The sequence below is a fragment of the Morus notabilis genome, unplaced genomic scaffold, assembly GCF_000414095.1.
Source record: "Morus notabilis unplaced genomic scaffold, ASM41409v2 Scaffold42, whole genome shotgun sequence".
NCBI classification, from domain to species: domain Eukaryota; kingdom Viridiplantae; phylum Streptophyta; class Magnoliopsida; order Rosales; family Moraceae; genus Morus; species Morus notabilis.
Genome location: NW_010360565.1, coordinates 1068109 through 1082729, shown reverse-complemented (window position 1 = coordinate 1082729; position 14621 = coordinate 1068109). Strand labels below are relative to the sequence as shown.

Here is a 14621-nt window from a genome sequence, read left to right as displayed (position 1 = left end):
ATATATTAATAATAATGTTTGTTTTGGGGGTTAAATAATACTATTGTAACAGAAAATGAGATAAATACTCTTTAAAAGTGCATACGTCAAGATTTTTATCTTTTATTCTTGATTAATAACTTTTTTAGTGAAATAATTATACTATTAAAAGGGTATTAATAAAAAATAAGAATAAAAATCCAGGCACTCTTACGGATAAATTATGTTATTTTCTCTAGTAGAGTAATATAATAAATATATAGTAATAGTAATAAGTTTGAACTGTAATTGTAAAATTGGTCGGTAAAATTTTTAAATAAAAATTTCAACCTTCTTTTTGTTGCTCAAATTATCAGCTTGAGAGTAGAATTAACAACCTTTACACTAGCGTTAAGCGTTAATCCCAATTTTAATACATGCATTTTCTAATTCACTGAGTTTATGTTCAACCATAAGGAAAACCAAAAGATTAGTAATCATGGTCATAAAAAGCTTTCAACTGAAGACGCAAAAATCCAACATTCCTCTTGGCAAAACAAGTCTGCAAAACCTATATAAAAAAATAATAATAAAAAAAAAAAAATTCAGCGTTGTAGCTTTCCCCTTTTTTTGTCTTTTCTCCCCCTAAAAAATAGATAAACAAACACACCTTCCATCAAATGTGGACTTTTTAATGTCCTCTCTAATGTCACTTTGCAATCCAATAGTCTTCACCACTATGAAGCAAATGAAACACAAATGTACTTGTTTAGTTGCTTTTCAGAAATGATGCCACCACTAGTTGCCGTTGGAAAACATCTACATTGTGCAGGAACTAACTTGTTAGCTAGCCAAAGTTCAATGGTGTCACCGAATTAAGTGATCTATATACAGCACACTTCTACATAGTGTTATGAACATGGTGGTGCAGGAGATAGATGAGAGCCATACACATCTTCAGGCCTCAGATCCCACCTTTGAATGCGCTTTTTGTTCAGTCTTAGACACTTTTTCAGTGCTTCCGGTAATGGTTCTGGCATCAGATACATGAAATCGTCCTCTTCGTCGTTGCTAATCCAACCATGGTAAGGTTTCCGCTTCTGGGGTGAAAAGAGACTCGCCGTTTTTGGGGATTGGATAATGGCACTCGAATGATCCTTGTCGGTCTCAGAATCTTTCACACACAAATGTTTACCATTCAAATCTGTCAAAATTAAAAGGTGTTCTAGATTAGTCCAAATAGCAAGTATAAATCTTTAACAGGAGAAGAGCACTAAACAATGCAAGTATATTGTTATTCTACCCTGAAGTTTACTGGATTCGGGACTGCTATACTCATCAAATTTTACAGGTGAATCAAAATTACCAGCTTCATTAGTTTGTGCCTGAAAGTCCAGAGCTTCAGCTCCATGTGATTCAGAGTCCAAAGTATCATCAGCAACAGTGAGCAATTCGGCGTTCACAGCCACAATATCAGAGCAGTTAAGTTCGATAACCCCAAAATTCGGTGCCTGAAAGTCGAGGGATTCAGTTCCTTGTGATACAGAGTTCACAGTGACATCAGCAGCAGTGGGCAATTCGGTGTTCACAGCCGCAATCTCAGAGCAGTTAGATTCGATAACTGCACAAGAAGGCCCCGCAATTGACGTGTCGGTATCGTTTATGCTTCTTGCATCATCTAGTGCGGCATCCTTTGTCGAAACATAGAATAAAATGTGTGTCAAGTCAATTACATGAACCCAGTAATGAATTTCTTTACGAAGTAAATAATTATATGATAGATAAGTTGAGTTAGAACAAAAGAACCGCAAGAATAAGAGCAGGAAAAAAGGAAGAGAACAAGTTATACTAACTTATGACTAATGAGGCCATGACAAAAATACGTGTGCCTTGTAAATTGATTTTCAAACATTAGACACTGAAACAACGTAGATCAAGGCTTGCAAATTCTTACCACTCTCGTCTCTTCCTCGACAACCAAGTAGAATAAATACAGCCCTTTACCAATTTGTACAAGCACAAGTTCAAAACCAAAATTCACAACAATAGCAACCAAGTTACCATAAAAGCCAAAGTGACGAAGATGAACATGCAGATATTACGTGGTTCTTAAAGTGACAAAGATGAACATGCAGGTATTACGGGGTTTGGTCATAAAGAACTACAGCCTCTGCCATCAATGGCAGCCAAGATTCACTACAATCAATATGGAACTTGCAACACTCCCTTAAACTCTCAATATTTCTGCCAGAAAAGCTATCTCACCAGAGTACAATGAATCAGATAACACTCTTATAGTAGACGCCGCCCAATATTAAAAGTGCTCGTCATTATCATATTGACCATTTGGACCTCATGGCTTAAGAAAAAGGTTATTTTATCACTGTCTATTAGTAATGCAATCGCCACATATGCATCAATATATTAAAAGTGCTAATATGACATTTCTGTTCAACTGCCACACAAGATGCGTAATGACTAGTGTACATCGTGTTACTTACCAAATTCGATAGTCAATTATTCTAGAACAAGACTATCTGGCCCACATCGTGAGAGGCAAAAATATTGAGCTGCATTCCAAAACCCAGCTCCGCACCCTATGAGAGATGGGTAACGCGACCAGAGCCGACAATATGGGTCACAACACGACAACACAATTCAAAAATGACACAAATTCTTAATGCTCAAAACGCACGTATATACAGTACTTCTGTGGATCAGCGTCACTTTTCTGTGGACACTTTTTAGGTGTGGAATTTTTGAAAGAAACATGAAAATGCAAGGAAAAGAAATCCCTGATCCTGACTCATGCCCTTTTTTTCTTTATACATTGTTAACGAAGCACGTTTTGCTTAAACACTTTTTCTAAAGTCTCTTTTTCGTCATCATCTTATCTGTGCCAAAAAATTTTATAGAAAGCAAAGGGATGAAGAAATAATAAAGGCTAGTAGTTAGGCCGAGAAAAGAATTTGAAAACTCCTCCCGCCCAATAGAAAACGTTTGCGCAATAGGAGAGAAATTTCGTTGGGGTTGTTCTTTTACATTTTTGAGTTAGGGTGACTTGAGTGATGTTTTTGAGTTGAATTTGAGTTATAACTTGAGTTAAAGTTGTAACTTGAGTTTGTATTTGGATGTGTATATTTAAGTTATGATTTGAATTGAAAATCTTTTTGAGTTTATGTTTAGGTGGGTCAAAACTTAAATTTGTATTTAGATAGTATTTTGATAAAAAGTCAATAGTGATGAAAAATTTTAATAGGGTATATGTGTGGGATTTTATTCGTCTTTTCGTTGTAAATGCATAAAAAAAATCATCTCAATCAGAATCAAACCGAAAAAGTTATGACATTTTTAAGAAAAGAAAAAATATTGTTCATTAACTTGAGTTCGAGTTTATGAACTCGAATTGAAGGAGAAATTTGAACTCGAGTTTAAACTCGAGTTCAAACTCAAATTTTATAAAAGAACATGAACTTGAATAAAGTTATAACTCGAGTTCAAATTTTTTCTGAGTTTCGTTGTAAAAGAACGACCCGTTGTCTTTTGCTTTTTTGACGAATGAAGGAAAAGATAGGTAACGTTTTGCATTACCACATGTCGGAACACTAAAAAATTGAGAGTTTATCCGATATGATTAAAAAAATAAATTATTGATCATTTTTTACTTTTTAGTCGTTAAATTTGTATTATGAATTATTTGTTTAATGTAACTTTTTTTTATTTTGATGTGATTTTAATTAAATAACAGTCAAACTGACACTACTAATAGAGAGGCTACCGGAGAAAGTTCCTATTAAATTTTCGCTACTTTTTGAGGTTAAGATTTAAGAAACCTTCCCTAAGAAAAATAAGAAATTGTTAGTTATAATAATGAATACGTTTAGTAACTATTGTTATTGTTTAGTTACACAACGTGTAAATCCACATAGAGAAATGAAAATTTTTAAGAGGAAGAGGTTGGTGAGTTGTCATGGATATAACCATATAATATTAGGTGGCATAACGAATTTTTTTCAAATAATTATAAAAATATGATAACTCATATATTGAGTAAAAAAATATTCTAAAAAACCATGTGTAAAAGATTTTGACTCCTCGTATTCAATGTTAGAATGAATTTACTTCGGAATTTCTTAGACCCTTAAGAAAATTGCGTTGCATGCATTCAAAGGGTAACCTTTTTTCTTTATTATGGGAACCTCTAGTAAGAGATAAATTCGTTTGAATTGAAAGATCACAAAAAGCAGAGAACCGAGTTCATGAAGCTTGAGGGGCCGAATCATTGACTGAATAAACAAAGGAAGACCTGATCAGGAAAATATGACAAAACTAAAAAGGAATGGCATAAACGAAACTTATATAATGATCACATGTTCGATGCCAACTAATTCTTATCAAGATTATCAGGAAACCAATGATTATCAAGCAGTATATGGTGTCAAAACCATGACCTAAATTATTAGATGCCCTTTTTTATTTTTATATCTCATCCATGTAAATATTTAATGAGAACAACTTCAAGAGCATATATTCGCAGTCCTAGTTTGGTTTGGTTGGTGTGCAAGGTTAGATTGACACATGATATTAGAAAAGGGCTGTTGGTGTTTGAATAGAGTGAATTACTTTTATTTAATGAGAGAATCTTGTGCAATGTTATAACATCAGGTCGTATGATACGATAAGTGTAATATTTTTTATATGGATATGTAACTTTTTGATGTAACATGATGACATTGAATCGATTTTAATGTAACATAATAATAGATTACATTTTATTGAGTGTTACACGAATGTGTAAATATTAATGTTATATTGACGAACAAAAAAAATGTCGAATTTGTGAATTGGTAATATAAGGGATTTAAGTAGACAAATTATAATGATTTTGACGTAATAACTAATGCAATACGCATCAAGATATAGAAATATAATTATAAAAACAAAATGACAAATGCAAACTATACATATGTTAAATTTTCATTTAAAAAGTATACCATATAAAGTATAATGACATTGTACAACCGACTTATTGAATGTTGGTTAAATCCGCGTTGATTGACATAATATGATTTATGCCACATTTCTTCTCAATTGTATTGCTCGAGATTAGAGAAGTCTTGCTTATCAAAGATAGGCGTCGAACTGAGTTTCACGAAACTGGGAATCTGGGATTGAAGAGATAAGTATCGTGCCCCTAAAATCACAAAAGAAAAAAAAATATATTATCTTTTAAGTTCCTTTATTCAAAGTCAAAATTGAAAATAAGCGTCACCATGGAGAATATTAACTAATCATAGGACAAATCTCAGGCTATTTCCACTTAGAAGGGTATAAATAGGATAAATAGGCGACTTAAAAAAAAATCCTAATTATAATATGTACACTCAACCTCTATTTGTAATTTTACTTTTCTCTCACAGAAAAATCCAACCACTATATATAAATCTTTGTTATCCAGCTCCACTTTATGTTTCATTACGTTTTTTTTTTTTTTTTTTTTCAATTTATTTATTGCGTGTGACATCAATTCTGATAAGGTCATATGAGAATTTATCCTGTTTAACATTGTTAGGTATTATAGTGTTGGCATCTTATGGTAACATCTAAGTCACTGTTTATCTTTTAGGATTTAAGATTGGGTTGATTTAAAAATTTGAGAAAAGATAATGTGTGGAAGCTTGACAGATTCAGAGTCAATTTTAAAAACAAAATAAAAACAAGAAGTTGAAGATAAAGGACAAGCAATTGAAATCTTGGAGAAAAAAATTAAGGAGTTTATTCTATATCTAAAGGATTTGTTTTTAAATGATGTTAAATATATCATGATTTTTTAAAACATTTTTCAGAGTTTTAACAAGCATTTACCCTTCGCTGATGACGTTTTGGTTTGAGCTGTCGACATAAACCATACAAAACATATAGACTAATTCAGCGGTTAACCAAGGAAGAAAAAAAAACACACACACACACAAAACTATGAATGAATAATTAAGCATCAAAACGACAAAGATCATTGGCTTCATGTGAAAGAAAATTCTAAACCAAGTAGTTAGTCAATAATGGTTTAAATTATAGATTATTTAGTCATATTAGTACGCTTCCGCCAATAATGTGGATTCACATGCAAAAAATTACCAATGGTTAGCACAAATGCACGATAAGCCACACACAAAACTATGAATGAATAATTAAGCATCAAAACGACAAAGATCATTGGCTTCATGTGAAAGAAAATTCTAAACCAAGTAGTTAGTCAATAATGGTTTAAATTATAGATTATTTAGTCATATTAGTACGCTTCCGCCAATAATGTGGATTCACATGCAAAAAATTACCAATGGTTAGCACAAATGCACGATAAGCCAATTCGAAAAATTCATTTAAAAAAAAAAAAAAAAAAAAAAGATGGTAGGCCAAATTGCACTGGCCATGTGAACCAGATGCCGTATTGACTATTTTTGGAAACTCGCAAGCATAACTTTATATTAAAATCATATATAGAAGCGTACACATGATCTTAGAACATCTACATATTTGGATATTTTCTTACTAAGATTTTGGTGTAAAGATCCTACTAATAGTGGCGTTTGACAGCTTTCGACATAATTGAATATTGATTGGAGCCAGAAGTGAGATACACATTTCTTTGATTCTAACCAAAAAATAAAATAAAAATAAAAATAAAAACAATTATACCATCCACAACAAGTAGTAGTTATATAATGAGGAGACGGCTGCAAAAGATGGGGAAAGTACAACACAAAACACACCAAGTGCATTATGATGCTGATCACGCCTAATTTCTTCAACAATTTTTTTTTTTTTTTTTTTTTTTTTTTGTGTGCCGTGCAAAAGAAAGAAAGCATCAAGTACTTAGTGGGGCGCCGGAAGGGGCAACGGGGGCGGCGGCCCTTGGGGCAGACACTGGTAGCACTTAGCAAAGAGGCCGAACGTATCGACTTGCTTGATGAAGTTTCTCATGCTAGCCCAACCACCGAATCCAAATCCAACTATGAGCACCCAAACTACTATAAATGCATTCACTACATACATGGCTGTCCAGCTTGGCATGAAAAAGGGTGGCTTCTCCGTTGCATTCTGTTCCAACAAGTAGACACAACAATATATCAATTGGTCAAATATTCAGAATCTTTAGACTTTGATTTAGTGGATTAAAGTAAGGTTGGTGCGCGTTTTATCATAATAATAGTTATTCCATCACTTGACAATACCAAATATGGTACTTTCGAATTTGGCTTTAAAAAAGGGGCAAAGGACATGTGTATGACTAGTAAGTTGAGGAATAGGAGTCAAATCTGAGATCAAGTTTGGGTCCAGCTAAGCTGATTTCTAAGATATGGTCAGTATTACACAAGTTGAAATGTGAAGATGGGGAGATACTGCGTGACAAGTAAGTGCACCAACCTCATGGTGGGAAAATAAATTCGGATCAATCCCATTCTTTACAGGATTTGTGGGGGCAAAATTGTATTTATAAAACAATTAACCAATAAGCTTATGTTATACTTTAAAACGTTTTTGGGAGGCCTAAAACAAATGCGTCAGATTGCTCCTAGTTTAAAACAACGCTGCTAAGCGGCACTGATAGTGCTGCACACCCCATACTAATAAAATAGAACATGAGTTCACGACCCATTTTTTTTTTATCAGTTGTGATGCTTAATACCGCATTTTTTCTATAATTTAGTACTAATTCCAGTTGATAATCAACAATATAATATTCATAAACACGAGCATCAAATGAAGATGGGACTTAACCATTATTTTATATTATTTTTATTTTTTACCTGTCGAGCTGAAGCAGATCTGAAAGTAAGCATATGGGCTAAAGAAGGGATGATGTAGACGGTGAAGCTGACCAAAAGAGCCCCAACAGCCGAGTTAATGGGGCCAAAGAAAGGGAATATAATGGCCAAAAACCATATTGGTATCACCACCGGTAACCTAGCAAGAGCCCTTAAGCAAATACTTTTGGTGTCGTGCATGCCTATGACTTTCTCCCACACAAAATACAGTGGCGTACAAGCAAATCCAAACGTTATGAACTGCCAAAACTCACAAGCAAAAAAAACATCAGCGCCATTCAAAAACAGTGTGACCTAAACTATGTCACATTTGTCGTTGTTGGTAACTGAAATGTATATGATTAACAAAGTTGGTGTTTTTAGCATTATTTAAATACTAATTCAGTAGTTTGTATTTATGTAAAAACACATTATGAAAAAGTAATTAATTTTATAACACGTAATGAAACTAGGCTATAAATTGTAGGGTGAAAAATGCTTGAGAGAAAACAGTCATTTAACTTGTGTGTGTTTATAATAGAAACACTGTATAGGGTACCAGTGATGTTGAGCACTACTCATTAATAGAAAATAAGTCCTATAAAATGAGGCCCACAAATGGAGGCGACCTAATATCGGTGGGGACTCTAAACATATTTCTTACAATATCTGTGATAAAATTTTCAGTGATGTGTATGAATGGTCAAGTAGAAGAATGGACCTGGTGAATGAGCATTAAAATGACACCAGTATCACGCCAACCAGAGCGGGGTAAAAGTGAAATGGCATTTGAATGCGTGAGGAGTTGGTCACCAAAGGCCCAATAAACAGCCGCGGCAGATGGGATTGTTAAGGTGAACACATAGAGAGTGGCAAGCAGATAAATGTACTTAAACTTCTGTGGTTTCCACATTGCATGCATGATTTCCCTGAAAAAACAAAAATTTAAAAAAAGATATTAAATAAATGATCAACCCCTAATTGTTTTGTTTTGTTCACTTTAATTGTCACAGTTTTTATGATAAAGTATCCCGATAGTAATATCAAAATAAAAAATATTGTGAAACTCATAGAAACTTAAAACAAATCTAACGGTTCAAAAGGAGCAAAATACTCTATTCAGGAAAAAGAGAGACTATTGAGAAAGGTGTCACTTTCTCTATTTAGAGTTGAGACAACCACTAAGGAGCTAGCCAACTTATAGTGGAAGAAAATACTAAACATTGGGAAGCTAAGAAAATATACTAAAAAGTAGTGTCAAAACATGAGTAGCTACAGGGAATAATAAAAGGGTACTTGATCAGTGTAAGAAGTATGGAGGGGACTAAAAATTGGACAAGCTTGCTAGTGTGTGACAGTGATCGAGTAATCTTTACGCATTTTCCCTATTCATTTCATATGCTTGTTGGGTTCCCATAAAGTCATGTATATCAAGAAAATAAGATAGAGACCCATCACTATGTAGATTCCAATTATTAGATAAATTGATAAAGGGGCATGAGATCATTCACTTTTTTTTTTTTGCCCTTTTTCTCTTCTTCTTCTTTTTTTTCTTTGATTTGGGAAGAGTGGATTGGATGTCCCCACTTTTATAATTGGAGATATATTCATTCATATAAAACTATGCACAACTTTTTTCAGAAAAAAACTATTCATGCCTTGATTTTAATCATTTAGGATGGGCACTATTCTATTGTTAATTTAGACCTTCATAATTTATATAGAGAAAAAGCAAACCAGAATATCATATGCTCGCATGTTTATTTTAACTTTGACTCCTTTTGATTTTTTTAATTGTAATAAAAAAGACACCCAAACTAAACATATAGCGAAAATAAGTTCATGTTTTATGTTTAATTGTCAAAATATTCATTTGTAGAGAATCCATACATTGCATTTGACTTCTGAGTACAAAATTTTTTATTTAGTTTTACAATTTTAATTTTCTAGGAACATACAACTACTTTGACTTGCAGAGAACAAACCAAAAGGTAATAAATTAAAAAGTTTTCGCACTTGGATTACAGATGGAAATTTATTCACCTTTACCAACCAACCATGCATGTCAAAAATGTAAACATAGTTTCCAAACCAGTCAAAAACGTGATAAGCGCTAGCCCAAACGGTAATAAAGTGAAGTAAATAACAATAACTAATAAGAGCATATCATGAGAAAAGAGTTTGTAAGTTAAAATGATTTTGTCTTCTTTCACAACCTCATCAGTGGCCAGCAAACGCTGCACAACGAAGCCAAAACTCAGAACCCCCAGAATTTATTTATTTTTATTTCCATTTCCATTTCTTTTTCCTGATAAGAAAAAGGACATTATGACTACTCGTATTAAATATGCGAAGTAATTAATATTAATAATATATAGAAAAAAGGGTAGTAACTCACACAGTGACGGCGTGGCCGCCGAAAGTGTACAGTATATTGGTGGCGCCTGTAAAATACAAAACCAATTGTGTAGGGCCCGAGTGTTTCACACCCTCAACCTGTAAAAACATTTTTTTTTTGTACACACAAGAAAAAAAAATAAATCAAGACTTTAGAGAAGGAGATTAAGAAAAAAAAAAAAAAAAAAAAAAAAAAAAAAAAAAACAGAGACTTTAGAGGAGGAAAGATCAGGGCCGTTGTTAAGGATGACTAACCTGGCCATGAACCAATGCGGCGATGGTCAAATACCAAGCGGTGTAAGTGGTCATTCCAAGGCCCAAGAAGGACCAAATCCTGTAGTTGTGGAAGGAGGGTATGAACACTGTGGTGGCACAACAAGCTCCGAATATGTACGTCCATGTCCTCTTGTCCAAATTGTCATTTATGTAATATATGTTACTGCACAATTATATATATTGAGAGAAAAAATGAAAGAAATAAGCAAACCAAACAAAACCCATCTTTCATTTTTTTGCACAAAGAGAAGAAAACGTGAAAGAATAACCCAAAAAGAAAAAAAAAAAAAAAAATATATATATATATATAGACCTTGCACAAGCTATAAGCTGGATAACGGATCCAAATAGGAGAAAAGTGCAGTTGAAGGCCAACCCAGCAGCTTTCCAGTATGGACCCAGTAAACCATCCAACACTTCAAACCACTGCCCAAAAAACAAGAATTTTCACAAGAAAAAAAAAACTAAATTGGGGTTTTTTTTTTTGAAATGTTGTTAATTTCCTTGTTGTTGGGAGTTGAAAAGCAAGCAAAGCTAACCTGGATGACATGGTTTTTGAAGCTGACATTCTCCTTCTCTTTTCGGCTTCGGTACTCGACGTAGAGAACACTGATTAAGTAAGCAGTCCAGCTTCCGAGCACGCCGTAGAACACCTGAAATATGATTCCTGAGACCATCCCAAGTTGAGAGAAAGAGTAGGGCAGTGTCAAAAGCACCTGAGCAACCTGTACCCCAAAAAAAAAAATTACTTGAGAACTTTTCCAATGTTGGTTTTTTTTTTCTTTTTTTTTTTTTTTTTAATTATTTTGGTAAATACCTGATTGGAAGCGCAGCTGAACCAAGCATCATAAACAGACCCACCATGCCAGAGAAGGCTTTTGAAGCTCAAAAGCGACTCATCTTTTCCTCCTCCTTCCTCTTCCTCTCTGTCTTCCGGCTCCGTTTGGTTCAAGCTTGAAACTATGGCTTCCTCTGCTTGTTTTTGTGGCAACATTGCTTCGGCACCAAATAGATCTGAATCTCAAAAGAGAAATTTACAGCTTCACATGCATATATAAACACCACAAAAGTATTCAAAAGTATGAAAAAACTTCGGTTACTACCTTGTTGTGAAAGTTTGTTTAGGAATTTATAATGGGGAAGCAGAGAAAGAGATGAAGAGAAGAGGCTTCGTTGACAAATGTATGAATCTCCGGAAATCAGCTTTGCTTGCTTTAATTAACTCCTTAGCAAAGAGTGCTTTAACTTGTTTTGGCTTTCAAAGGAAAAAAAATACTAGTGCCAGTTGGGTTTTCGTCCTTCTTTTGACATCTCTGTTTTTTTTTTTTTTCCCTTCCGTTGGGGAGTTAAAATTTTGTGAAGACTAAAAAAAGGCTTCCAATTCCAAGACTGGCAGTGCTTTAATTGCGTACGTTCTACTTTCTACGCAAGTGAAATGCGGGGTTTCTCTTTTTTTTTTTTAATATTTGAAGGAATTGGCAGTTCTCAAAGAGGATACTGAGAGAAACCCAATAAGCAAAAAAAGGGTGTCTCTGGTGATTCTGTTTGTTTTTGGAGGTTTTCTTGGAGACGGGATTTCTGGGCCTTTAATACTATATGCTAGAGAGATAGACACAGAGAGATCTGACAAAAAGAGAAGCTGAAATAAAGGAGGGGAAAAATAAAACCGGACCAAGTAAGAGAGAAACGGTTTTTTTTTTTTTTTTTTTGGGGGCTGTTGCAGGTTTGGAAAGAGAGCTCTCTTATAAAACGAAAACCATGGCACGCAATCTGACTGACTATGCTACGAGGGTGTGTTTAGTCGGAGGGAATGAAAAAGAATTAAGGTTTATTTTATGTTTAATTAGTTTTAAAAAGATGAATGTCAATTTAAAATGGAATGATTTTTTTTATTAAATTGATGAATCATTATTCTTTTTTCATATAAGAGAAATGCTTATTTTAAACTCTTTTAATTTTTTTTTCATCGTCACCCTTAAATATTATAATTATAAATATTATAATTAATATTATAATAATATCTTATATTATGTATTATACATTGTAATTATATTAATATATATGATATTAGTTATATTAGCATGATGGGTAATCTTGTCAATATGAAAATATTTATATCTCATTTCATTGTATTTGTAAAAGTAAAACTAAATAAATGAATTATCTTTCATTTACATTCTATTCTATTATTATTTCTATTTAAACGCTACTCTCTACTCTCTCTCTCGAGCTCGAGTAAACTGTAATATGAACCATGAAGGCCCTTTTAACCTTTTGAAATGAATAATGCTATGTGCACCGTGGTGTTCAACATGGCATACACAACATAGAAGAGGCGAGTCTCATAATTAAGACGTATTTTTTATTAGTTATGTTGTTAAACATTACTAGTGTTTTTAAGTTTGAGAAACAAATTGAGTAAACTCGAGAATTGAATATCGATATAATTATGTTTGCATCTTCATAATTTGGTATTCTTTTTTTTTTTTCTTTCTAAAGAAAAGAGGTTATAATTTTAGAAGGTGGCATATTCAAATAATTCAAAACAAACAAAGTATTTCTAGTGGCATATGGATTCCACGGTGAAATTGATTTGAAAACTTCTTCAAAGAGAAGAAACAATTTTACCACTCCACTAAGTGGCCGATGGTTGTCTAATGATTCCTTGGAACTATCATGTTGCAAATTAATAACTGAAGTAGCAAAGGCCTTGTCTCATAAAGACGTAGTTTCTAAGGATATATTGTGTCCTTAAACCATAGAAATACTCATAGTCCTTAAAATTTTGAAATCAACCTCGCTAGTCCCTTTTCAACATTAAATGAAATTGATTATACTGTTTTTGAATTCGATTAAACATGAAAGCCAAGAGAGACATAGTAAACCTTTCAGAAAGTTGAGGATTATTGCTCTCGATTTAAAAGTTGAAGGAGACTAAAACAAGAGTTTTGACGTAGTTTTGAGGCCATAGAAAGATTAATAGTAGTTTTTTATTTTCTTTTTTTTTTTTTTGCGAACTATATGATTTCTTCAACTTTTTTTTCTTCCTGTTATTTTTACTGGTTTTCTTGTTGGGAATTCCAAATTTATCTGTCTAGCTAATGGTGTCCAACATTTTTCAACAGGGGCATACCAATATTCCAACAAAGACACTCTCTGCCACTTTGTTTTGTTGTTTGGCTTTGGTCACTACTTACTAAATGCATTGGATGGAGCTTGGAGACATGTTGACATTGTTTTTTTGGATTTGCTTGAAATGGTGGGGATTGTGATGGACTCCTCAATTGGGAGTCACATATTGTATGGAAAATACTTGTAGAAACCATAAAGAGTTCAATTAATTAGAGTAGTTGTCTCGCTAAGCAAAAGAACAAAAAGAATAATAAAATTGTCTCTTATCTAGCAAAATGAACTTATACATTTGGTTTATATAGAAAGCTAAAATTTAAAAGAACTTGTTTCAAGCGAAAATACATACAAATTAGGCACAACATATTTGTATATGGTGAGTGTACATAGACTCCAAGTTCAAATATTGCTATTACTAGCAAAACTGATAACAATATAATAATAAAAATAAGTTTCAAATATTAGTTGGAGAAGTTAGGTCGAAAACTATAAGCATGATATAATTAAGGTGATAGGTCTAAATCTAGAGCAAGTTTGTGTGATTAAAAAATGATGGAACTGTAATAAGGTGGAACCGAGCTTTCTTATTTGTTATTGATGTGCAAACAGTTAAATTGTGAGGAAGAGAACCAGCAACTCTTTTTACTTATTTTTCACTAAGGCCTCGTTCATTTCACTGATTCGAGTTTTCAATTTTAGGTTTCTACAGTAAAAAAACTCTCAGAAAATGTCACATCTAACTTTTTTGTTACAGTGAAAAGCTCTCAGAAAATGTCACATCTCAGCTCGAATCCGCAAAGTGAACGAGGCCTAAGTAACCACATACAATCAAATTTTCCACGAATTGAAAAGCAATAATACTCTCATCTCAATGGTAAATTCCACAAAACGCACTGTATTTTGAAAAATTAGCTACTCTTGGATCATATTGATGTTTGAGTCTGGGTTACTTAAGTGAATTAGGAGGATCGAGAGTGTCGTGTTGCGTAGTTTTAAAAGATGGGTTCTTTCTTTTTTTTCATTTTAAGGTTAATGTATTCCCAGTTTGCTTGATAT

The 14621-nt window shown here is 33.2% G+C and overlaps 2 protein-coding genes across 2 annotated transcripts; both read right to left on the bottom strand.

The window, feature by feature from the left end:
* Nucleotides 1-840: 840 nt before the first annotated feature.
* LOC21409054 lies at nt 841-2049 on the bottom strand. The gene is made up of 3 exons (XM_024164714.1): nt 2020-2049; nt 1325-1649; nt 841-1162 (listed from the first exon to the last, which is right to left on the bottom strand). Exons 1-3 carry the CDS (start codon nt 2047-2049, stop codon nt 870-872), a joined length of 648 nt encoding a protein of 215 aa, XP_024020482.1. The 3' UTR covers nt 841-869.
* Nucleotides 2050-6524: 4475 nt separating this feature from the next.
* On the bottom strand, nt 6525-12205 carry LOC21409053 (auxin transporter-like protein 2). The gene is made up of 9 exons (XM_010096783.2): nt 11540-12205; nt 11254-11450; nt 10976-11161; nt 10750-10862; nt 10416-10599; nt 10162-10259; nt 8485-8692; nt 7767-8024; nt 6525-7056 (listed from the first exon to the last, which is right to left on the bottom strand). The coding sequence occupies exons 2-9, from the start codon at nt 11428-11430 to the stop codon at nt 6832-6834; spliced, it is 1449 nt and encodes a 482-aa protein (XP_010095085.1). The 5' UTR covers nt 11431-11450; nt 11540-12205; the 3' UTR covers nt 6525-6831.
* Between the last annotated feature and the right edge of the window lie 2416 nt (nt 12206-14621).

What these genes read in the sequence shown, in the direction of transcription:
- LOC21409054 (XM_024164714.1), bottom strand. Translation starts at nt 2,049, where the DNA reads ATGTTCATCTTCGTCACTTTGGCTTTTATG. An exon ending in TCGTCACTTTGGCTTTTATG is followed by an intron (nt 1,650 to 2,019) that starts GTAACTTGGTTG and finishes GTTTCGACAAAG; the next exon opens with GATGCCGCACTAGATGATGC. An exon ending in GGCACAAACTAATGAAGCTG is followed by an intron (nt 1,163 to 1,324) that starts GTAATTTTGATT and finishes TAATTTTGACAG; the next exon opens with ATTTGAATGGTAAACATTTG.
- LOC21409053 (XM_010096783.2), bottom strand. Translation starts at nt 11,430, where the DNA reads ATGTTGCCACAAAAACAAGCAGAGGAAGCCATAGTTTCAAGCTTGAAC. An exon ending in CCGCATTGGTTCATGGCCAG is followed by an intron (nt 10,260 to 10,415) that starts GTTAGTCATCCT and finishes ATGTTTTTACAG; the next exon opens with GTTGAGGGTGTGAAACACTC. An exon ending in GGCGGCCACGCCGTCACTGT is followed by an intron (nt 8,693 to 10,161) that starts GTGAGTTACTAC and finishes TTGTTTTTTCAG; the next exon opens with GGAAATCATGCATGCAATGT.